This window comes from Dermacentor albipictus, chromosome 8, assembly GCF_038994185.2.
Source record: "Dermacentor albipictus isolate Rhodes 1998 colony chromosome 8, USDA_Dalb.pri_finalv2, whole genome shotgun sequence".
Lineage (NCBI taxonomy): Eukaryota > Metazoa > Arthropoda > Arachnida > Ixodida > Ixodidae > Dermacentor > Dermacentor albipictus.
In genome coordinates this window covers 34,781,811-34,805,136 of record NC_091828.1, presented here as the reverse complement: position 1 = coordinate 34,805,136, position 23,326 = coordinate 34,781,811, and the positions used below count along the sequence as shown (strand labels likewise).

Genomic DNA, 23,326 nt, shown 5'->3' with positions numbered 1-23,326 from the left:
TCCGTGTTACGGATGCCTCCGGCGAGTTTGAAGTGGCCTTAGAATATGTGAGTGTGTCGGAAAAGAAGATTGGACATTTCCAAGATGAGCAAAGAGCGCGTGATGGGGTGTCATCATTCATTACTGATTTGACAGCGCTCAACATTTTTGTGAGCGGCGCGATTTACCCAACATGCCAGCGCTCAGAACTTCATGTCCGGGAACCGGCCACGAAGCGCAAAGGACTCGCTTCGTTCCTGGAGCTACACTGCGAGAACTGTGCGTGCCCAAAAAGTGTTCTTTCCGCAACTTATTAATCGCGGCGAGTTGCGGCGTGCAGGGACACCAGCAAAGGTGTGCGCCGAGACTATGACAGCGGGAGCTCGCGTGAAAGCTTCGCCGTCAACGTCAAAGCTGCCGTGGCGGCTCGTTCGATAGGAATTGGGTATGAGCAGCTAGTGCGGTTTTCATCAGTGATTGGACTTCACAAACCGATGCATCACAAATCTTTCGCTGCAATCAGCCAGAAGGTACACGATGCTGCGATGAGTGCAGTCTCCGAAAATCTCCGGAAATCGCGGGAGATTACAAAGAGATGCCGGCAGGGATAATATTGCTGTGATGTATGATGGCACATGGCATAAACGCGGCCATAAAAGCCACAACGGCATTAGGACAGTTGTTTCCCTGGACACCGCCGTTTGCCTGGACTTCGAGGTCCTTTCGAACTACTGCCTTGCCTGCAGCCGGCACAGTCCTGCCAGATGAGGAAGAAGAAGTCTGGCAGGCATTTCATGGCCCTGTGTGTCAAAAGAAAGTAGACTGTTCGTCCCATGCTATGGAGACTGAAGCAGCAGTGCATATATGGCATAGGAACCGATCTTACAACACACCACTGTATTTCAGAAAGTTTCTTAGCAATGGGGAGTCGAAAGCCTATGCAGCAGTTGTAGAGGCCAATGCCTAGAGTGGTGTCCTTATTGAAAAAGAAGATTGCACTAATCACGTGGCAAAGCGCCTCGGAACCGCTCTCCGGAAGCTAAAAAAACCCCTGCCAAGAGGAGAGCAACTGAAGGAGCCTGCTATCCTAAAGCTGCAGACCTACTACCAGGTTGCTGTTACTAGCAACAGGGGCAGCGTGAAAGGAATGTATAGAGCAATTTGGGCCTCATATTTTCACTCATGCTCATCCGATGGTGCTAGCAGCCATAAGTTATGTCCAGAAGGAGCAACATCCTGGTGCAAGCACCGGCGTGCTAAAGCGTCAGGTGAGCCTGCACTAACCCACACACTGCTACTGACCAAGGCCCAGGGAAAGGCAATACTGCCGATCTACAAGCGGCTCACCGATGAGAAGTTGCTGGCCAGGTGCATCCAAGGCAAAATCCAAAATGCCGCGGAGTCATTGAATAGCAAAATATGGCTTCTCTGCCCCAAAACGAGATTTGCCTCACGGCATGTAGTAGAAATGGCTACTGCCTTGGCTGTCCTCTGGTTTAACTCTTTCGCTACCGCGCCTATTCAGATCGATCAATTTGATCGACGCATTTCAAGTTCAAATTCTCGCGCTGCTTGCGTGCACCTAGCGCCATCTAGGTTAGAAAGTGGGAAGCACCCAACAATTTCCGCTATGTTTTGTTGGTTTTTTGCTTTCCGGTTCGTCTCCGCGCGCCGCGAAAAGTTTCGGATTGTCCAACAACGTCGATCATGGCGTCGTCATCGCGCGCAGACGCTCCAGAAGACGTCGTGTTTCTCGCCAATCGAGCGCTTCTGTAGCTGATTTTGCGGATGTAATCAGTAGTAGTGAGCCTGAGGAAGATGTGGACACATCAGAATTCAGCACCGATGACGAGGATGCATCAAATCAAGCCGGAACATCCGGCAGGTGAGTGTCAGTTTTATGTGCGGCGCACATAGCGATTACTAATAAATAGTTATGGGCAGTGGAGCATGTACTCGCAGCTATATTATGTATTTTCAGGGTCTCAACGTCATACGGACACGATTCCCTGCCCCCAGCTGTTAAGCGCGTGCAGTTTTTTCCGAGAAGAAACCTGGGAGTCGAAGTTGGCGGCGCGCTCCGGAGTAATGCACGGCACTTCATACGGGCCATCGATGTCTTCCAACTATTTTTCACAGCAGAGCTAATGAACGCTATCTGCGAAAACACCAACAAATATGCGTGGATGCATATTTTAGAGACGCAGACTTACGCAGAAAAGGACGGCTCATGGAGAAATTTCAATCCGGGTGAAATAATGCAATGCATTGGAATCCTGATATACATGGGAATTGTGGAACTGCCTCGCCTCCATCTATACTGGAATACCTCGACATTGTTTTCGGGCCTCTTTCCTCCAAAGATTATGCCCAGGAGCCGATTTTTTTCGTTCCTTGGTTTTCTCAGTGTCATGGACCCGGAGAAGACTGACCTTGTCCGCGATGGCAAGCTGCACAGGATCGCAGATTTACTGCAGCATATGAACGACGTGTCAGGTCAGCTTTTCCAGCCATATCGAAATTTGTGCGTCGACGAACGAATGGTCAAATCAAAAGGACGATCGGGAATTCGGCAGTACATGCGTGACAAGGGGGTCAAGTGGGTGTACACGCTATGGGTCCTCGCTGACTCAAGAACAGGCTACACTGTTCAATTCAGTGTTTACACAGGGAAGCGAGAAACACCCAGCTCAAAGGGATTGGCTTATGACGTTGTAACCCACCTTTGTGATGCCTATTTGGATCAAGGCTACATTGTCTACCTTGACAACTTCTACACGTCCACTTCCCTTTTTGAACATCTCTTTGAAAGGAAGACTCTCCTGCGGAACAACGTGCAAAGATCGTCGTGGATTTCCCTCCCAGTTGAAAGACTCCACTTGGGAGAAAAAAGCAACTCGAGCTGACATTCGCTGGCTGCGGTGCCGTGATGTGCTGTACTTGCAGTGGAAAGACAAGCACGCTGTAAACATGATAAGCACAGCACACACTGCCAACAATCACGTCACTGCAATGCGAAAAGTGAAGAAAGGAGACCAATGGACAAAGCTCCCCATCAGGAAGCCGCTTTTGATAGAAGACTATAATAAGGGCATGCTTGGTGTTGACAAATCCGATCAACTCATTGCTTCCTATAATGTCTTGATGAAGTGTGTCAGGTGGTGGAAGACACTGTTCTTCCACTGCATTGACATTGCTGTCGTCAACAGCTTCACCATTTTCCAGGAACACAGGGAGCATCACCCCGAGATAGAGGAGCTCTCCAGAAAAGCTGGCTTTGACCAGCTTTCATCTCGAATTGAGCTGGTAAACCAGATTTTTGGGTTGGACGACAGACCTAGTCACCCTCCACCTCCTCCAAAGAAGTCTGAGCACAAGCCCCAGGTGCAAAAAAAAGCGCCGTAACTGCAAGCTTTGCTATGAAAAAATCAAAGTAGAGATGAAGATGGCAGTTTTTTGTGAGCCATGCGGTGTGCATCTCTGTTTCATCCCGACGAGGGACTGCTTTGGTGAATGGCATGCCACTCAACCACGCTAACGTTTTTTTTTGTGGAAAGCACAGTTTTCCGAAAAACTTTCTGAAACTTGTGTTATTTCTTTAGAACATATAAGGCTACAAAACGTATATCTTCGAATTTTTTTACTTCTGATATTTTTAAAGTTGTGCACCTTTTTCCAGCAGAGCGATGTGCTGACTGTATAAATTTTTACTTTATAAACATTTTTTCATTAATTTGTGTAATAAATACATATGCAATATCTGTGTTATTGAATAGTAAATTCCCTTAGCTACATGTTGATACCAAACAATGTAAATAAGGCATTCATGCACAGCCGCCAAAAAATATTTCCTTCTACCTAGTAAAAACTGCCCTTTTTCCCCTGGTAGCGAAAGAGTTAACAGAGGGCACACCAGCTTTGAGCATGTCCTCGAAGAACTAGGCGTGCTTCCATCTGAAAGTCTGGTGGAGCTTGGCACATCCAAAGACATTGCAAGGCAGAAAAAAAATGTCCTTGAAGCTGACTGCGGAAGCGAGAGCAAATCGCCGAACACTGACAAAAAAGCACGTGTTGAGGAGTGCACTCGCAAGGGCCATGAGGGAGAGACATACGCTGCAGGAAGTTTCTAGTGGCAGTCGCTGCTTTATGAACAATTTTCTTCTTTTATGTCAAAATTTGATTGGAATTCAAGCCCTCTTTTGGAAATAAACATGCAATTCAAACTTCAAATGCGTTTTTCTCAAAATTAAATTTTGGGCAATTTTTTTAGTTTGCCCCTCATGTTTTTGGCACTTCTGATGCTTAGATTTGAATGAAATTTTGCACACATTTTCTCTGAAGTGTGAGGAGTGCCATTATCTCTCTCAAACATAAATATTGGTCAAATATTTCCAAAAATTTAAAATTTCCACATGCCGGTGTTATGAAAATGTAGACTTGCCAGGTTCAAATTTTTCACGTCATTAGCATATTTTATATGCACTTTATAATTAGTTTTTGGCACTCTGCAGTTTATATGGATCAAAATGAGCTATCAATGATCTGTGATTATGGATTTTAAGTGTGACAAAAAGGGGGGCTAAAAAGGTGCAATTTTGCACATTGGCATCAAATAGAACAAAAACTATGCAACTTACAGTGAAACTAATTGCAGGTTTGAAATCAGCATAAAAAACTAAATTAATAGGTGGAGTTTCATAGCTCTAAGTCAAAAATTAAAGAAAAAGGGTCTTCGAGTAGCATCTCCCCTAAGCTCTGGCCACCAGATGACCAAGCGCATGATGGAAAAAAGATCGCTGCCGAGCTCAAGCATGTGCACGCAGGCATGCATCTGCTGAAAATTTGCAGCAGGTGCTCAGAAGGCATCACCGTAGTGACTCTAGCCAGACTGACTATATTCCTGGAGGGTACTAATGCAACAGCACTTCTAAATATTCAAATATTTTGTGGTATTCTGTAATAAAAATAAGCTCATTTTGTTTTTTCAAGTTTTTTCAGCATCTCATTTTTGGCATTTCTTAAACTTTCCAAAGCGCTATCTCGGTCTTCAGGGCAAATAGAACCATAACTTTAACAGTGGCATGTAGCTACATGCATGTACTACACAGTGCTAGGAGCAGGTTTTTAATATTGCTTTTAAAAATTTTTAAATCGGGCTACTAATTGGATCACATGATAGTCATGTCTGGAGATTGGACTTCAAATTGCTGTAAAATTGGTAATACCTGCAATATAAAAAAAGTAGTCCAACACTTGGGTGCCTTACACTTCGCAGTATCCAGCCATATGTGTTTATAAACATTCTGGCTGATACTCATCTTACCATTGTTCAGATAAACAATAGGCTATTAATTTTAATTATATATGGAACCACTCAGTCAATTTAAGATGTAGTTATATTTTTGAAATCAGCATGAAAAACTGTCTATGTGACAATTTTTATTAGATTTAGTCAAGAAATAAAAAAAAAGTTTCAATACCCCTCTTCCCCACAGTGCAATCTCGATAAATGGAAATCGCTTAAAAGGAACTGCCTACTAAGTGGGAACAACATCTTCATGGTTGATTAGTTTTGTATTCAAGCAATTGCATTCAGCTTTGTGTGTCTGTAAGTGGAACTCCTGATAAACGGAATCAATTTTCCTGGTCCCTTGAAGTTTCGTTTAAGGGGGGACATGGGTCTTAAAAGGCCGAAAATCGTGAAAAAATCGACTTTTTAAAGCTGACATTTTCGGAATCTAGAACCATTTTTGCACTAATTTGCGAAGTTTCTAGCTTCAGTTATCATTATTTTCGCCGCAAATTCAATTTGTAACACGCCTGCGAGGTGAATCTGAGCGAAAATTTAAGCAAAAATGGCACTTTTCCCGCGTCGAACGGTTGCCGTTGCACACGGGTTATCATGGCTGTCTTGGTCTCGTTTGAAAGAGCCTCCCTTCACCTTCAATTTCCCGCCGTCGCTGGCTGTCCTTGCTCATTGGCTTTCTAGAAAAAAACACGTCATCGAGACGTACCAACGCGCGATTGCATTGGCTGCTCGGTGCATGTGACAAAGTCTAGGCACCAGATTGGCCTAGCGACCTTCCCGTCGTCTGCGTCACGCCGTCGAGACGCGCACAAGCACGCGCCATTTTGTCTTGGTGTTGTCGACTGACTGGAGCTACGTCCAGAACATCAAAGAAGGATCGGACCACCGATGCAGCCAAGGCGCTGAGGCTGGCAGACGTACCAACGCGCGATTGCATTGGCTGCTTGGTGCACGTCACAAAGTCTAGGCACCAGATTGGCCTAGCGACCTTCCCATCGTCTGCGTCACGCCGTCGAGACGCGCACAAGCACGCGCCATTTTGTCTTGGTGTTGTCAACTGACTGGAGCTACGTCCAGAACATCAAAGAAGGATCGGACCACCGATGCAGCCAAGGCGCTGAGGCTGGCAGACGTACCAACGCGCGATTGCATTGGCTGCTTGGTGCACGTCACAAAGTCTAGGCACCAGATTGGCCTAGCGACCTTCCCATCGTCTGCGTCACACCTTCGAGACGCGCACAAGCACGCGCCATTTTGTCTTGGTGTTGTCGACTGACTGGAGCTACGTCCAAAACATCAAAGAAGGATCGGACCACCGATGCAGCCAAGGCGCTGAGGCTGGCAGACGTACCAACGCGCGATTGCATTGGCTGCTTGGTGCACGTGACAAAGTCTAGGCACCAGATTGGCCTAGCGACCTTCCCATCGTCTGCGTCACGCCGTCGAGACGCGCACAAGCACGCGCCATTTTGTCTTGGTGTTGTCGACTGACTGGAGCTACGTCCAGAACATCAAAGAAGGATCGGACCACCGATGCAGCCAAGGCGCTGAGGCTGGCAGACGTACCAACGCGCGATTGCATTGGCTGCTTGGTGCACGTGACAAAGTCTAGGCACCAGGTTGGCCTAGCGACCTTCCCATCGTCTGCGTCACGCCGTCGAGACGCGCACAAGCACGCGCCATTTTGTCTTGGTGTTGTCGACTGACTGGAGCTACGTCCAGAACATCAAAGAAGGATCGGACCACCGATGCAGCCAAGGCGCTGAGGCTGGCAGACGTACCAACGCGCGATTGCATTGGCTGCTTGGTGCACGTGACAAAGTCTAGGCACCAGGTTGGCCTAGCGACCTTCCCATCGTCTGCGTCACGCCGTCGAGACGCGCACAAGCACGCGCCATTTTGTCTTGGTGTTGTCGACTGACTGGAGCTACGTCCAGAACATCAAAGAAGGATCGGACCACCGATGCAGCCAAGGCGCTGAGGCTGGCAGACGTACCAACGCGCGATTGCATTGGCTGCTTGGTGCACGTGACAAAGTCTAGGCACCAGATTGGCCTAGCGACCTTCCCATCGTCTGCGTCACGCCGTCGAGACGCGCACAAGCACGCGCCATTTTGTCTTGGTGTTGTCGACTGACTGGAGCTACGTCCAGAACATGAAAGAAGGATCGGACCACCGATGCAGCCAAGGCGCTGAGGCTGGCAGACGTACCAACGCGCGATTGCATTGGCTGCTTGGTGCACGTGACAAAGTCTAGGCACCAGGTTGGCCTAGCGACCTTCCCATCGTCTGCGTCACGCCGTCGAGACGCGCACAAGCACGCGCCATTTTGTCTTGGTGTTGTCAACTGACTGGAGCTACGTCCAGAACATCAAAGAAGGATCGGACCACCGATGCAGCCAAGGCGCTGAGGCTGGCAGACGTACCAACGCGCGATTGCATTGGCTGCTTGGTGCACGTCACAAAGTCTAGGCACCAGATTGGCCTAGCGACCTTCCCATCGTCTGCGTCACACCGTCGAGACGCGCACAAGCACGCGCCATTTTGTCTTGGTGTTGTCGACTGACTGGAGCTACGTCCAAAACATCAAAGAAGGATCGGACCACCGATGCAGCCAAGGCGCTGAGGCTGGCAGACGTACCAACGCGCGATTGCATTGGCTGCTTGGTGCACGTGACAAAGTCTAGGCACCAGATTGGCCTAGCGACCTTCCCATCGTCTGCGTCACGCCGTCGAGACGCGCACAAGCACGCGCCATTTTGTCTTGGTGTTGTCGACTGACTGGAGCTACGTCCAGAACATCAAAGAAGGATCGGACCACCGATGCAGCCAAGGCGCTGAGGCTGGCAGACGTACCAACGCGCGATTGCATTGGCTGCTTGGTGCACGTGACAAAGTCTAGGCACCAGATTGGCCTAGCGACCTTCCCATCGTCTGCGTCACGCCGTCGAGACGCGCACAAGCACGCGCCATTTTGTCTTGGTGTTGTCGACTGACTGGAGCTACGTCCAGAACATCAAAGAAGGATCGGACCACCGATGCAGCCAAGGCGCTGAGGCTGGCTCCTCCTTGCATGGAGACCAAAGGACAGGTGTTTCCACCCAGTTCTACACGGATAAGGTTCTGGCCATTGCCGTGACTGCCACTATTGTGCCCTCCCTGGTGGTGGGCTTCATCATTGGTTACATCTTCGGCCGACTCTGCTGCAGTGATGATGAAGCAGAGGAAACATACCTGCTCGACGACTGTTCGTGTTACCACAGCCGGGGTGGCTACCCCTATGCAGAAGATTTCCTCTCGATACACAACCATGCCAACAGCTCAGCGGACAACAATCCTCTGCAGATACTGGTAACGATTCACTTATAGCCTCTTGCATTTTGTACGAACTGTGGTGACTTATCGTCAAAGTGGAGTTCACCATGCTTTGAGGAAGATCAAAAGATCAACCCATTTACCGTGAACATGCTCTACAAGAAGCAGAATGCAAGAAGCTCTACAGGTACAATAAAGGAGATTGGCCTCAACCCTGGCATTCACAGCTCCAAGCGCATGAGTGAAAAAGATCAGCGTCGTTCCGTTGCTTCAGCATACAAGCACTCATCTGCCGACAACCTGCAGCGCACCTTGAAGAAAAGGCACACGGGCGCAAACAGTCAATCTGACCACATGCCTGGTGCATATTAGCCCATTAGGAGTGTACATACCATGATATCTTTAACTGTATAGAGCTAAATAAAGTACCAACCATTTTTTCTCGTTTTCTTAGAACACACATTTTGGCCACTTTCTTTGCTGCTTTGATATCTTTAGACCTAGGACAGCTGGGCTAGAATTTTTTTTTGCAGCATGAAGCTAAATGTGCAGATAAAGAGTGCTGAGAGCAGATTTTTCATTCAAGGCTCGAAAAAAAATTTTTTTTAGTTAAAAAGTTTCTTGTTTTCCATTATGCATAAACAATGAATTTCATTGTACTGTAAATTGAGAAGTAGTAGTTCAATTTTAAATCTGCTTGCAGTGCTGTATTCCTTATGCATTCTAGTATCTATCCATGTGTTAATGTTATGTTAAAAATATATATTTTTATTGTTTCAGCAAACAATAGAATGTGATTACTAATTATCTCAGGAAATGATTGACCTATTTAAAATATAATTACATATTTAAAACCAGCTCAAGAAACTGAACAAGCCTGCAGTTTCATCTAATTTGTTAAAGAAATAAGTGATGTTATCTTTACAACCCATGTCCCTCCTTAAAGGGCGACGGGGAATATGGAGTGGCCATGAAACTAGTGGTGAACTGTGCCATTTGAGGCGAGATGATCATCGGACGGAGCTCGCCAAGAACAGGTGGGAATATGACTTGCAACCCTTTCGAGGTGAACGTGCTCACGGCTCGTGCTGTTATGAGCACAGACAACGGACAGTCTGTGCTCAATTATATTTCCGCGGCTCTCAACATTTCCTCTCGTGGTATGCATACCAAAACATGCATATGTTGGTATGCATATGTATGCATACCAAAACATCCGCAGGTGTTATGGCCAAGGGCGCGGCAGGTGTGAAGTCTATTTATTATGAATTGAACTTTGGGAATCCTGGAAACGTAGCAGTTTTGTTTGACGGGACTTGGCTGACTCATGGACACCTGTCACACATTTGTGTGGGAACTTATCAAAAGTTCTTCTGGCTATGTTCAAGTTCTGTCTAACTTCTACCTGGGATGTGAGCTTGGCCCCAAGGATGATAACCCTCAATATAGTGAATGGCAAGCTCAACAAAAGTGCAAAAAAAAAAAATACAATTCAAGCAAGCCTGGCCAGATGGAGGTAGAGGCTGCAAAAATTCCGTTTGGTCGGCCATTGGAGAAACGTGGACTCTGACACACAACTATGTTGTGCAACGGCGAAAGCCGCGCTTTCAACAGCCTCCGGGAGGAGAAGGTACATGGCTACATGGCAATTTCGACAAAGGATTGCGCAAATCACGTGCACAAACGGATGGGTGCTGCACTCCGAAACCTCCTGCAGGGAGAGGGTAAGCCAAGCCTTGGTGGCAAAGGGAAGCTCACAAATTATGATGGCTGGGCACTCAAGGGCATATTCACGAGATGGAGAATGCTGTTCTTGCCATTTATTACCGTGCAACTTCCACTGATGCAAAGCCAAATCATTCACAGTGCTCAAAGGGTGAAGAATCATGGTGCGCATACAACAAGGCTGTGGCAAGGCAGCAAGCTCCACCTAAGCATCGCTACAACCTTCCCGAATATTATTTTTCATTATTACAATACATGGTGTCCACGGGGAGAGGCTAAAGGAGACTAAGATGTCTCCTGACGAGACCTAACACCCGCATTACACGCCGACATATGTTGCCGAAGCCCTCCTGCCAGTGTATACTCGCCTCTCCGACCGAAAGTTGTTGAACCGCTGTCAGAGGGGGGAAAACTCAAAACGCAAATCAGAGCCTCCATTCGATAATCTGGTCGCTTGTGCCTAAAAGCAAACATGCCTCGCTTTTCACCGGGGAAACTGCTGTTGCTGAAGCAATAATCAGGTTTAATGGTGGGAAGAAACATGCGTGGGAAGATGTGCCGAAAAAGACCAGCACCGGCTAGTGGCGTCTGACAGGAAGCGCGCCAGAGCAGAAACGTCCATGCATGCCACAAAGAGGCGCATGAAAGAAAGCGATGGTGTGATTATGTGCCTGGTGGCTTCTAGTGCAAGGTGGACTTTCATTTCTTGCTTCAATTGCCAAGAATAAATCTAGATCGTGTCCTGGAACTTCGTTTTGCATTTTCTCAAAAGCTGCATTTCTCCTTTGACACGTGTTGTTGCCCACAATATCTTTTGATGCAATAGTCCGATTTCAATTATTCTTGTTGCATTCAAAAGCTTATGAGTTTCTACACACAATAAAACTAATAAAATATGATATCCCTTATGCTGGAATTTTTTTATGTGGCAATACAACAGATAAGCATTTCGAGCTTCACAACCACCACATTAGATATGGCAACAACTTTTGTAACAATAGAGCTAAAATTACAGTGATGGTCCAATTGTGATCTCCGATTGTTCTAGAATGTGTACATATAAATTTTTCTCCGATATTCAGTGGTAAAACTTGAAAAGTTGAGCAAATTGATTTTCAGAAAGTATTATCTCAAAAACGACTTTAAATAAGAAAAAGTAGATTGCATATATGTTTCTAGCAGGCTAAAGTAAACCTTGCCTGAAAATTTCATTTGTATATGAAAAAATAAAAAAAAGAAATCAAACACCAGTGTTTTCCCTTACAGAGTGTCCACTATACATGGAATTCCAGCCTATACATTAGGACTCCTAGGACGTCTCGAAGTCTGAATTACCAGTCGGCAACAGTATATGTACCTGTCACAAACGAGGCACGATAAGTTATGGGAATCCCGCACATGGTGGCACCAAATTCGTTTTGCATTGACAGAGTTTTCTCAGGTACTAAATCACTGTTCTCGATACAGGAAAGACTAAAAATCTTGGAGCACCTTATCGCATGTCTTCACCTAACATCCTTTTAAGGAAATGAGGAGCCACGTTCGACGACCTCTACCTGAGCAATACCACAACAAGACTATCTCTCTCTTTTCTTCGTGGGTGATGCGAGGGAGAGTATCACCCGCGACCCATAACCTTGCATTCATGGGTGACAGCTCGGGCTTCAGCCTAGCAGTGGCTTCAGCGAGTGGGTATGCAGAGCCTGTTTTCCAAGTAGGCGGGGCATACCGAAAGGCACTTGCTGCAGTCTGATGCTCACATGTAGACAACGTAGGTGGTCTGGCCCTCGGCTGGGGCCGGGCCATTCGGGTTGAGCGTGAATCCTGGGGTGTCGGCCAACTCGCCAGCTAGTGCTGCACAGAACACACAACAGGAAGTTCGAAATCAACAGACATACGAGAGCAAACGTATGCTGGAGCATGCGGATGTTAGCAGCAATGCAAGTAGCAACAGCAATGCAACTTCTATTGCAATGAATGGTCTTATAACGCTCACTTTAAGGTATGGAAGAATGGGTTGACAGCCTCATAATAACCTTAAGAGCATTTTTGAACCTTTTCTTTTTCAGAGGGAAGTAGTTAGCAGAACAAGAACAAGATAAATCCACACCTTCCGCATTACATCTACAGTACAGCCAAACCAACCTATAACAATATTCAAGTGCCACGAAAATTCAGTTGTCATGACTGATAATTGTTATAACCGGGTTGCGTGAAAAGAATCAAAATGGGAGGCTAGCGAGCAATCTGGGAGCAGTACTCAGTGCCGTAATCCTTGACGGTAAGACGGTAATCCTCGAGGCCTTGTCTTGGTCGCAGCACTACGCCACAGATTCAACCACAAATGCCAATCTTTGAGGCTTTGCCGGAAATATACGTCGCATCAACATTGCCATCACATCTTTTCAGGCAACTCGACGCATGGCCTGCTCTCGTCATTGTTTGTTTAGTTTGTGTTCCACACAACACTCTGCTGGCTCCAAGAAGTCTTTCTCGTAAACTTATCGACAGGCTGCGTAAAATGGCACCAATGGTGCCCCGCAGCCCGAATGACTCCACAACTGAAGAGCCTGAACCAGCTGCCTACCACAACGTGCCCAAATGCAGACATCATTGATAACCTGCTAGGCGGCGGTGTGCTGATTTCTGCCGCCGTTACATTTGAAGACTTTGCAGACGTCGACAGCGCGATGTCGTCGTGTGCCGAACTGAGTGATGATGAAATAATTGAACAAGTTCTCCCGCCGCCAAACAATGACTAACTCAGATGATGATGATGTGCCGTGTGCTTCAATGCCTTCACATGCAGATCCGACTCGAGCCTTTGCAGTCCTTGCACCGGCGCAAAGCACAAAACTGGCAGAAATACAGGCATACTTCGTTGCACATATGCGGAAGTGCGTGCAGCAATGAATCAGCCACTTATTCCTTGCACAGGGGCCTTAAAAAGTAAATAAAATGATCTTTTTTGGATGAATTCATTTGTTCTGACATTCGATAGTTCAGACTTAAGGGGGGAGGAGGGGATCAGAATTAACTTTTTTGTTTCTTGACAGAAAGGGCTGAAATTTGGCACACACACTGCACATCGCAATAATGAGACAAATCTAAAAGTTCATTGGGATATGTTAATTAGTTTTTGTTTTATAAGAATTTATAGGTTCCTTGCTTGTGGAAAGCCTGGCACAGTAACGAAACATGATAAGGAGCTGGGAATACTTTGCATGTATGCCCAGATGTCTAATCTACATCAAGACAGTGTTCGATTTTTTTTTTAGTGCGCTAATAATTTTTTGCTCAACATAACATGCACGTGACTGTGCTTCACTGCATGGAGCCATGTAGTAATTGTGAAATAATTAAATAATGGAAAGATAAAGAAACATTTCAAGACTGTCTTTAAGTACAGCACAGCTTGTGGATCACAGCAAAACAAACTGGGCCAAAATCGGTCCAGCCATTGTTGTGCTACGCTTTCCACAAGCGAGGTGATTGACAAAAAAGATGCAATTGAGAAAACAGGCTGCAAAGTTTTAAAAGCACTGCAAATTTATTAAAAAACACCAGGGCTGTAATATTTTGAATCATTGCTGTCAGGCATCTTCTTACACCTTTGCCTCATTGTTTGGTGGGCTTTGGATGCCTTCTTCAGGCGTTCTTTATCCTTTTCTTGCGCCGTCTGGAGTAGTGCATGACCACCATTTTCATTGCCAGACCGAGCCTGGTATCGCAGTGTACACCCACAGAACGCTGTTCGCATCTTGGGCACAGAGCTTTAGCAATCAAAGAGTTCATCGCGGAAACAGGCATAGTAATGAACTCACAGTCACGAGGGGCCGAAATTTGTTCTTGGCATTGCTGCTTCCGCTCAGTCGCGGACACTGCGCGAAGGGAGTCGCGAACACTGCATGCCTGCGCTTCTGCAGTCACCGCTGACACAAAACGCGGCTCGAGGCGCGTCTGAATCGTGCGACGATTCGTCTGGTGAGCCTTGAGTCACCATACAGTATGTAGCTTGTCGACGGTTGGGGCTCACTCGCAGGCTGCGTGTCCCTATCGCACGATGCATCGGAAACGCACACCGTCTCTGCGGCGATGGAGACCTTCGACCCGCGTCGCCTCCAACAACGCGAGCTCGCTTGCCGACTCGCGCGGCCGTACGCACAGGTGCGAGAGCCTCCGTTGGCACGTCTTCCGGTGTTATCAGTGTCGATGTCACAGTGCGATTGTCGGCTTCGCTGCTGGAATCGCACGGTGCAAGATAACGCGGCACGTTATCCGCGTGTTCAGTCGGGTTCTCCGCTTCTCCCGCTGGCCGCCGTCTTTTTCTCGCCGTAGGAGGCTTGCGCTTCCGTTTTCCGAAGGCATGCTTCATTTAAAAGTTCTTTACGAACGAGCGACGATCCATCGCTGAGCTGGGAGCTTTCATAAATCCGAATTCTGCGAGTGCCAAACGAAGGAAGACGCCGGCGTGGTTTTCAAAGCATACAACTGCGGACCGCCATGGTTGCCAGCTTCCCCGCTGCTGCAGCAGCAACCAATGGCGAGACGCCTTTCAGTACGGCAACCAATCGGAGGCCCGCTTTCATCGCAGTGCCCGTGTGACCGCCTCTAGCAGACCCGCGCTTCTTTTGTGTTTGTGTGTTTGTTAAAAGATGGCGACGACCGAAGAATTCAGAAACGGAATGGCGAAGCTTCGAGCTTTCGAACGATACCAAGATGGCGGCGTTCGGTGGCGGGAAAGACGAGTTAGGGCTCCGCGAACTGCGGTGATTTTACGCGATTTAAAGCCGTTTTCTCGCCCTGCGCACTGATAAATTAATTTTTTTCGGGCACTTTTAGCGCGTTTTCAGTCAAACTATTTTGATACAATGTAGATTAGGCATTGCAGATACCGAAACGCGTCGTTGCCAAAAATCGATCTTTTTTGCGATTTTCGCGATCTGATCCCCGCGTCCCCCCTTAAAGGGCCCCTGCAACTGTTCGGACAAATTTTGTAGACATGTAGAATACAGCTAAAGTTCATCATTTGCACTGCAATTTATGTGAAGTGTGAAAAATTTACACCAGCAGCCAAGAAGAATACATTCTGTTACTGCTACTGTGTGTGGCTGAGCTCTGTGCCACCAGGTGGCTGCACCGTGCAGACCATTCACATTTGCGCTTCTGCTCATCCCATGAAACGGCACAATCAAACGGCTAGGTCCTGTCCCCTTGCTCTTACCCAAATACTGGACTCGCGAAACACTATTGTGGTAGTAATCCTCCAGTGTAAAGTGACGGCCGCAAATGCGCAAATCCTGGCACCAATCAGATCGTGGCAGTCTGATGCGCTGCAGCCAGTCCGCTAACATACTGCCAGTTGCTATGTTTGCACCCCACAATGCAACAAAGTCGAATCACGGAGCTTTCGCAAAAAGACTGAGACTGACTGACCACGGAGCTCTCGCCAAAATGGAGCACATTGTAACACAAGCAGACGACGCTTGCTGTGTGCCGGAAGTGCTTAAGTGAGTGATATGCCAGCTGCGGAACACAGACTTTATTTGTTCCCAAAACAGAAACGCTGACCGGACAATGATAAAATTTGACATGCCAATGAGCAGGACGGTCAAGGAAAGAGACGCACACAGCGTGCTTGTCACAACAGGTGTGCGTTTCAACGTGATGCTTGCAAAAACAGCAGACTGTCGGAAGCAGCTGTGAGGATGAGCTGGGGTGTGATTGCAGATCGCTGTTCGGAGCGCACATTCAGTTTTGCCATTCAGTTTTGGCAGCAAGTGCCCGCGCTCATCGAGCAAGATTCCTTCATGTTTGCCTGTGCAAGTGACACCATGCTTGTTAATTTAGTTAGTAGGCGAAATTTTATACAGCTGATAAAACTATTATCCTTACTTTGTATAGCTGTTTACCAATTTGCTATCAATGCTTCGCCTTTTGGGCAAAACTGACTTTTTCTTCATGTCTAATGTGACTTCATTAGTAACAGGTTTGACGGTACTGGAATATGTTACCTCGATCAGCACTTCTTTCCGACGAATATAAAACCGCACAACATGCATCCGGTGACCCGACATTTCTTTTGTCACATTATTGTCATTGCCAAGGTGCCCCAGGTAACAGTACCCTGTTGTTGCTCCCTTACAAGCTCCTTAGTTGTCTGGATGTTCAGTTCAGTGGTCATTCAATAATGTACGCCCGTGAGCAATTGCGCAATAAAACTCATTTTCTGCTCTGTCAGTTAATGTAACTTGAAATTAAAGAATGCAGTCCAACATTGGCATTACGAGTTTTCTAGTGGACTCATCAGTTTTCGTTTATGCATGTTAATTACGGAAAGATTCTGTTCTTTCGGCGACCCTATCGTCCGTATACTTTTGCTCGCGGGTGTACAGTGTGGTCCACTGTACAAAGGAACACACATATGCACACCTTTGATTTCGCTGCGGCCTAGTTGCAAGTTGGCTGTGGAAATTGCAATGTCGGATCACTGAACGGATGTGTTGAAAGGAGTCGAAGCTACCAACCACAAGTTATCTGCTGCAAACCTAGGCAATCCGGGCATCCTAGGCACCCTAGGGAAATCCGGGCAACCGGGCTCCAGGCAAGAGAGAGAAATCCAGGCATCTGGATTTCCCTGAATCTCTGCCCTCTAGTGTTCCTTTTACCAGTTGGACCACTCTACAAGTAAGCCTAGCATTTTTTTTAATAAATGAACTTCACACCAACTTTATATTTCCCTCTGCTTAGAGATGAGAAAGTACAGTAGAACCTCGGTGATACAATCCCGTTTCGTACAATTTCTCGCCTCTAGATCCCTTGAAAAAGAAAAGGTGCGAGGCATGCATGAGTGCAGGGAAGAGGCACACAGCTTTCCCATAGTGCTCTGCCAGTGTCACGCGAAAATGCTGGCACACACTCAGTTCTCTCTTCCAGTACCAACAAATGTCACGTCGTCGAACATCGCATTCACACCTACCACCCTTACTGCGATAAGCATTTGCACCTATCTGTTTCCCAGCGCGCATGGCAAAGTGCTGTTAGAAGTGCACCTGAAATAATTAATAGGTGACAACCCAAATGTGCTGCCGTTTCCTGCTGCAGGCAGCGCAAAGTGAGCAGCACGTGTTGCTCTGGTGGAATCCTATCCCAGCGTCGCCCATGAGCTCAATTTTGTTTTGGTTTCCCATCGCTGTCTTTAAACACTATGCAATAGGGAAATGACAATGCGTGTATCAGGCCACTTGAGCCCCAGCAGCTCGACGTGCATCCGCGTCTAACGCTGCAACATTCCCGCCTAGTGGGCACCTCAGTACTTCCCGCCAGAGTGACCCTCTCAAAGAAGCTGCTGACCCAGGCTGAATTAAAAAATGTTGACAGTCACTCTAGCCTGTGCTATAGAGGACATTATCATTCAAATGCGTTGTTACTTCCTATTACTTGCCTTCTCTCACCAAAGGTTGTGGGTTCTACTATCAATGGTGGCTCTATCAATTTTGGTGCGATTGAAGTTTGGTGCCACATTGCCGGACGGTCAACTTTTCAATAATGCCGGGCAACGGATTTTTCAATGCGTGAGGTAATTAAGTCTTGCGCTTTAAAAACCACGAACGTAAGCTCACTGAATCCACAAGAATGACAAGAGTGTCACAGGCCGTTTGGGCCCTACAACTTCAGCGCGCATTGGCGTCTTGTACTGCAGTGATTCGTGCAACACTTTGCATTACAGAGATGTCAACTACAACTAAGTCAGCCAAATTTTCCTGTCGCTTCGGATAGTGAATTTTCTTGGTTAACGTGTTTTTTTTTTCTCGTGTGTTTTTCCTCAAAACGTATGAACGAGGTTCACTGTATTCTAGACTCGTTTCGATATTAAGAGGTTGTTATTCTAAAATATTTCAATTTGATTCGATTAGAAAATTCCACTACTTGAACACTTCTAGTAAGGTGGGTTATCCTGGTCAGAGGTTCAACAGCTATGCCGAATGACAGAATATGGCAGAGGTCTCGGAAATTCTTACAAAGGGACCAATTTGCCATCTTGATCAGACAGTTCCAACTACATTAAACAGGCCAGTGCATGGGCTGTTTCCGACAATTCCAATCAAACAAGCTTAACCAAAAGATAACTGGCCCATGTACTCACTGGTAAGTGTAGCAGGTGGGTCCACAGGTGCTGCTTCAGCTTCAGCTGTTGTTGCCACCTGTGGGCAGAACAATCAGGTACAATCATTTGCTTGTTCATTGTGCGTGACAGCTGTCTAGCTGTTACCTTAGATGTGCCTAAGGTATGCAGAATGCAGATGGACGAACATTGCTGACATGTAGTGCTTGCGATAAAATGTTACACTGGTATCTTTACAAGCGTGACATTGTTCCCAGGTTACAGCAAAGGCAGAACATAGGTACACGCAAAATGTGGATAGCTAAAAAAAAATGAAACAAAAATCGTCAGACACCATCGGAGGATGATTTTCAAAGTCAACCAATAACTTCCCGGCAGACATGCTGAGATGTGCTGCTGGGATGCCTATTGGCAAGCTCTATCAGTTAATGGTACGAGGAGAGTGGGTACTGTGATATATGGAAATGCCGAAGTGCACCTTGCAAGCGGTTTCAAGCCTCAACACGCAATGAGACAAGAGTCATATTGATGTTTTCATCTTCTCTGCAGTGATGGTTAAATACTAGGGGTATGCAAATACTAAAATATTTCATTTCGAATTGAATGGAGAAAGTGAATAATTCGATTCACGAATCGAACATCTAATATTAAATTTCTCAAATATTTGATTTTTTTAATGTCAGTACCTTAGGTTAATGACCCGGCTATCATCGGTGCCTCATACATGGTGTGAGAATGCTGCGCGCAATCTTTTTGGTATAAGGTTTGACCAGGTCGGCTGGACCGATAGAAATGGTTATTGCTACACAAACAGCACGAAGAACAAAAGCAGTGCATGCGTAAAGATTGAGCCAATTAGCTACCGGAAAGCCTGCTGATCGCATCGAATATGCAAGTTGAGTGTTAACACACACGTAGATTCGTGCAGACCAGAGCTTTCTACCCACATGCGAGCACACACACTAACTTGGCACGGGGTAGTTGCTGGCTGGTCAACGGCAGATCAAAATGTGCTTCAACGGCTCTAACCAGTACGCATGATCTCGCAACCGATCACTAATGAACCACCCGAAAGAACACATTACCGACAAGCTTTCTGCAACAGTTTGCGGGCCATTATCACATCGGCCAGTGGCAAATTTTCGTCACAATCCCACCATTGACCACACTGTCTAGCCAGTCAGACCTAATTGAAGCTGCGTCGCCGGGTGTTGGGAACTAAAGTTACGATTACCGAATCAAGGCAGATCGATTTGCAGCAGTCGCACATCAGAAAGCCGACAAACCACAATGCCAGTGAAAGTGAGTGCACAGGATAACCGTTTCATGTTCACGGCTGGCATTTTTGCGAAACACTGTGTGGTGGCCTCTCGTTCCGAATGTTTGTAAGCGCTTAACAGCCTCTTTCTGTAGCTTTGAGCACTGTCACAAGAATAACTCCGGAATTACCGTATAGCGCTCGTCCTGTCTGCTCTTTTCTGTGTCCGTGCTCACTTCGCGCTACAATCCAAGATCATTTCACCTTGCCAACTCGCCCAACTTTCCATCCTTTTGAATTACCGTATTTACTCGCATAATGATAGCACTTATTTTGTCAGAAAAATTGACGCAATATCAGGGGTGGGATCATTACGCTGGTTAAATTTCCCATGAAAAGAAAGAAAAAAATTGTTCGTCCCGTGTTTGCTACAGGACACCAAAACAAAAATGACGGCCGGTGGAGCAAGCCAAACATGATTTTTTTTTCTTCTTGCGAGTATATTATATGCATTGAAACAGTTTCTTCCGTATCAGTAATGAATAATATCGTTAATATCGGCAAGTTTGTGGCAATAACGTAGCCATGTCCACTTTCAGGGGACAGAAACAGAGATGGGCGCGCTTAGCTGCTACTGACATAGACACACATGCATGCCGCGGAAACTGCAGCATCTGTCTTCACTACTACCCTAATATGGCACGTTTCCACTAAAGGTGGGTGAATATCTTAGCTGTGTTACAAGCGTCGGCGTATGAATAGGGTACACTTTTAACATATCAGTGTAAAAGTGGCTGCTATCATTGCCGCTCGCGATTTGTTGCGTGCCCACGAGTGCAGATGAGAAGAATCGAAAGGCACCTTTTTTGTTGTTGTTCACCACAGCCATTATAAAGCCTACACATAATAAAGGCAAGTTTGGTTGCAGCTTTTTTTTAGTCATGGAAGTGCGGAAAGTGATGAAAGTAATGAAATTGGGCATCTACTTAAGAACGTTTGTAGCATGCAGATCGCTTGGTTTGTCTTGAAGAGTCGTTCGCGTAGCGTTCGACAGATGGTAAGCGCGATCAATATTAGCTAGACTTGGCACACTACATATCGCTGCGACAATTTCGGGGTGCGATCATTACACGGGAAACTTTTTAAAAATCAGATTTTGATGACAAAATTTAGGGGTGCCATCATTATGCGAGTGCGATCATTATGCGAGCAGATACAGTAAAACTTTGTCTTCGTGTGTGTTTGAGGGAGAACTAAGACAGTGTCCTTTTTTCGCTGGCGAGTCTATAGCCGCTCATCTGCCATTGTCAATTAATTAGCACATCGCTTAGTGCGCACCCGATCCACATTCCCCGCCTACTACGAATTAATGAGGTTTTACTGCACGAAGATTCTTGTTAAGAAACGCGATTACCTTTCGGAGCATGCACAGCACTGTGTTTTTTCCCCAAAATTTGGAAGCATAAAGGTTTGTGTTACATTTTCTACTACAGGATATTTGAATTTCTTTTTGTTGATTAAATTCGAAATCTACTATTAGGTATTTGTGCGCCCTTCTTACATACCATAAACTTATGTCGCATACCGTGGCTGTGGCCAACGTCTCGTGAAACCCGTGCCGCTGGTGCTTTCTTTCGCCAGTGCTTGTGCATAGCGTGTCATGTTCGACAAAAAACAACGCTTGTTGTGGCGAGCGTGGGAAAACCACGCAGTTCAGGCACAAATATCCACCACACGGCACTAACGGTGCATTTCCGGCTAGAATGCCTGCATAATTGCTATGGCGTTAGTCTACATGCAACAGCATATGCACTCACGCTCGAGGGACCGTTGCCCGACAGAAAGTGGATGAAAAGCCAAACTGATGACTGACTGACCTGCACTGCTTCGGCGAGTGTTGTGGCCGCCGCAGCGCTCTGCTGCGGCGGTGGGGGCAGCGTCGGGTCCATCCCGAGCCTCTTCATCTGCACGGCTATGTCGAAGAGGTAGTCGTAGCATTCGCACCTGCAACGCCACCATTCGAACGCCGATCACGACACAAGCGACAATGTTACTTGTTCGGATGGCCGCATTACGGGCAAGCCTGCATTTAACCGGATTTTTCTGAACGCAGTTTCTCTAAATTCAACTCCGGCTAATTTGGTCCAGATCAAAGGTTGCGGCCGACACCCATACGTTTCTACGGGCCTTAAGTTTTTGTTATTTCAATCTTAAGATTGACCTTCACCATATATTTAGAACTTGACTAGTCAGCAAGCACACAATTAATCGCAATGGTGACACCAACCACGATCCCTTTAGTGGCAGCATCTGCCTTTGTGCATTTAGGGGAAAATGAATACTTCAAACAAACACCATGCTCTGCCGAAAGTGGCTGTTTTCGGACTATCACAGGAAGAATTTTCTAGTGAGAATAGTAGCTCACAATCAATGATTAGAGTATAGTTACCTAATTCTATCGCACAGCTTTTTTTTTCTTTTTCAATGAAATTGGTCTGAAGATTACCTGCGCAGTGCAATCAAATACCAAATTAAAACCACATTTGCGGGGTTCACAGCAGCAACAATCTACGGAGCCACCATAGCCAGCATCATCACCATTGCCATCACAAGATGGTGACAGACACACCTCTCGCATACCATGCTCACATACTGGTGCAGCTCAACGATGACAATGTGCCGCTTTCAGTCGTAGATTACAAGCGCTCATTTGGAAGATAGGTTACCATACGTGCTCAGCTAGTGACAACAAGTCGCGTCACGCGTTTTTGGTGGTACAGAAAGTTACATGCATTATAGGACGAGCCAGTGAGATGGTTGTTATAGGTGCGGGCCGCCATCCCATATGCGACTGTTGCAGAGTCGTTTGAGAAATTAAATGAACAATATCAAATGCACAATGGACACGTACAGAGGACACGTAGTGGGTCACAGGCAGCAATAAACTGCTGTCTGAGAGTTATGATGGAAGACAACTGAGTGTGTAGTGCAAATAAATTTCACTTTGAAACAACACACAGAAACCAAAGTCTATTGCAATTTATTGAAGCATTAAAGGCAAAAACTCGGAAAAGAAATATATCGCAAGAGATCTTTTTTTTGTTCAGAATGCCTTGAAATATATTTACACCTTGCTACACCAGACCTGCCTACAATAAGGTTTCAAAAATACTACAGTGAAAGCCCAAATATTCTAAATTTTGATTAAAAGTACTAATATTTCACCTCATTTGTTCTGTAAGAACGCTACAAACAGGTACACTTCTCTATGTTCACAGCTAAAGTGATCTGTATTATAGATGAAATACAGTCAAAGTATTCTGAAAACCATGACGTCAAGCTGACATACTGGTGTCGGGGTACTGACGTGAAGCACAAAAAACAAAAAGTTGGCCTTCATTTTCTCTCCTAAGAGTCGCACTGCTAGTGACATATTATTGAAAACCTAATTTTTAAAGTGCACCTCATCAGTCTAAAGTAACTTTGCATTTTTTATTAGCCTGCCTTTAACGTCAATAGCCACACAATAACCCGCCCACTGTCATTGCAGTCAATGCCCTTGCACGTGTGTGCAGATCTGGGGTTTTATTTGCATTCCTCAGAGAAATCAACCTTT

At 46.2% G+C, this 23,326-nt stretch overlaps 1 protein-coding gene and 2 pseudogenes across 3 annotated transcripts in view; 2 read left to right on the top strand and 1 right to left on the bottom strand.

Annotated features, from left to right (window-relative positions):
• LOC135901510 (uncharacterized) overlaps nt 1-23,326 on the bottom strand; it is a 113,982-nt gene that overhangs the window by 59,983 nt on the left and 30,673 nt on the right. For 2 of the 3 annotated variants that reach the window (XM_065431305.2, XM_065431307.2), the window contains exons 9-11: nt 21,588-21,714; nt 18,474-18,531; nt 12,088-12,181 (exon numbers count right to left, since the gene is read on the bottom strand). In XM_065431305.2, coding sequence (XP_065287377.2) covers nt 12,088-12,181; nt 18,474-18,531; nt 21,588-21,714 — 279 coding nt within the window. Of the gene's footprint in view, nt 1-12,056; nt 12,182-18,473; nt 18,532-21,587; nt 21,715-23,326 lie in introns of all 3 variants that reach the window. The other variant, XM_065431306.2, reaches the window with a different exon arrangement.
• On the top strand, nt 605-1,759 carry LOC139048727 (uncharacterized; annotated as a pseudogene).
• LOC139048726 (piggyBac transposable element-derived protein 4-like) lies at nt 2,127-3,900 on the top strand (annotated as a pseudogene).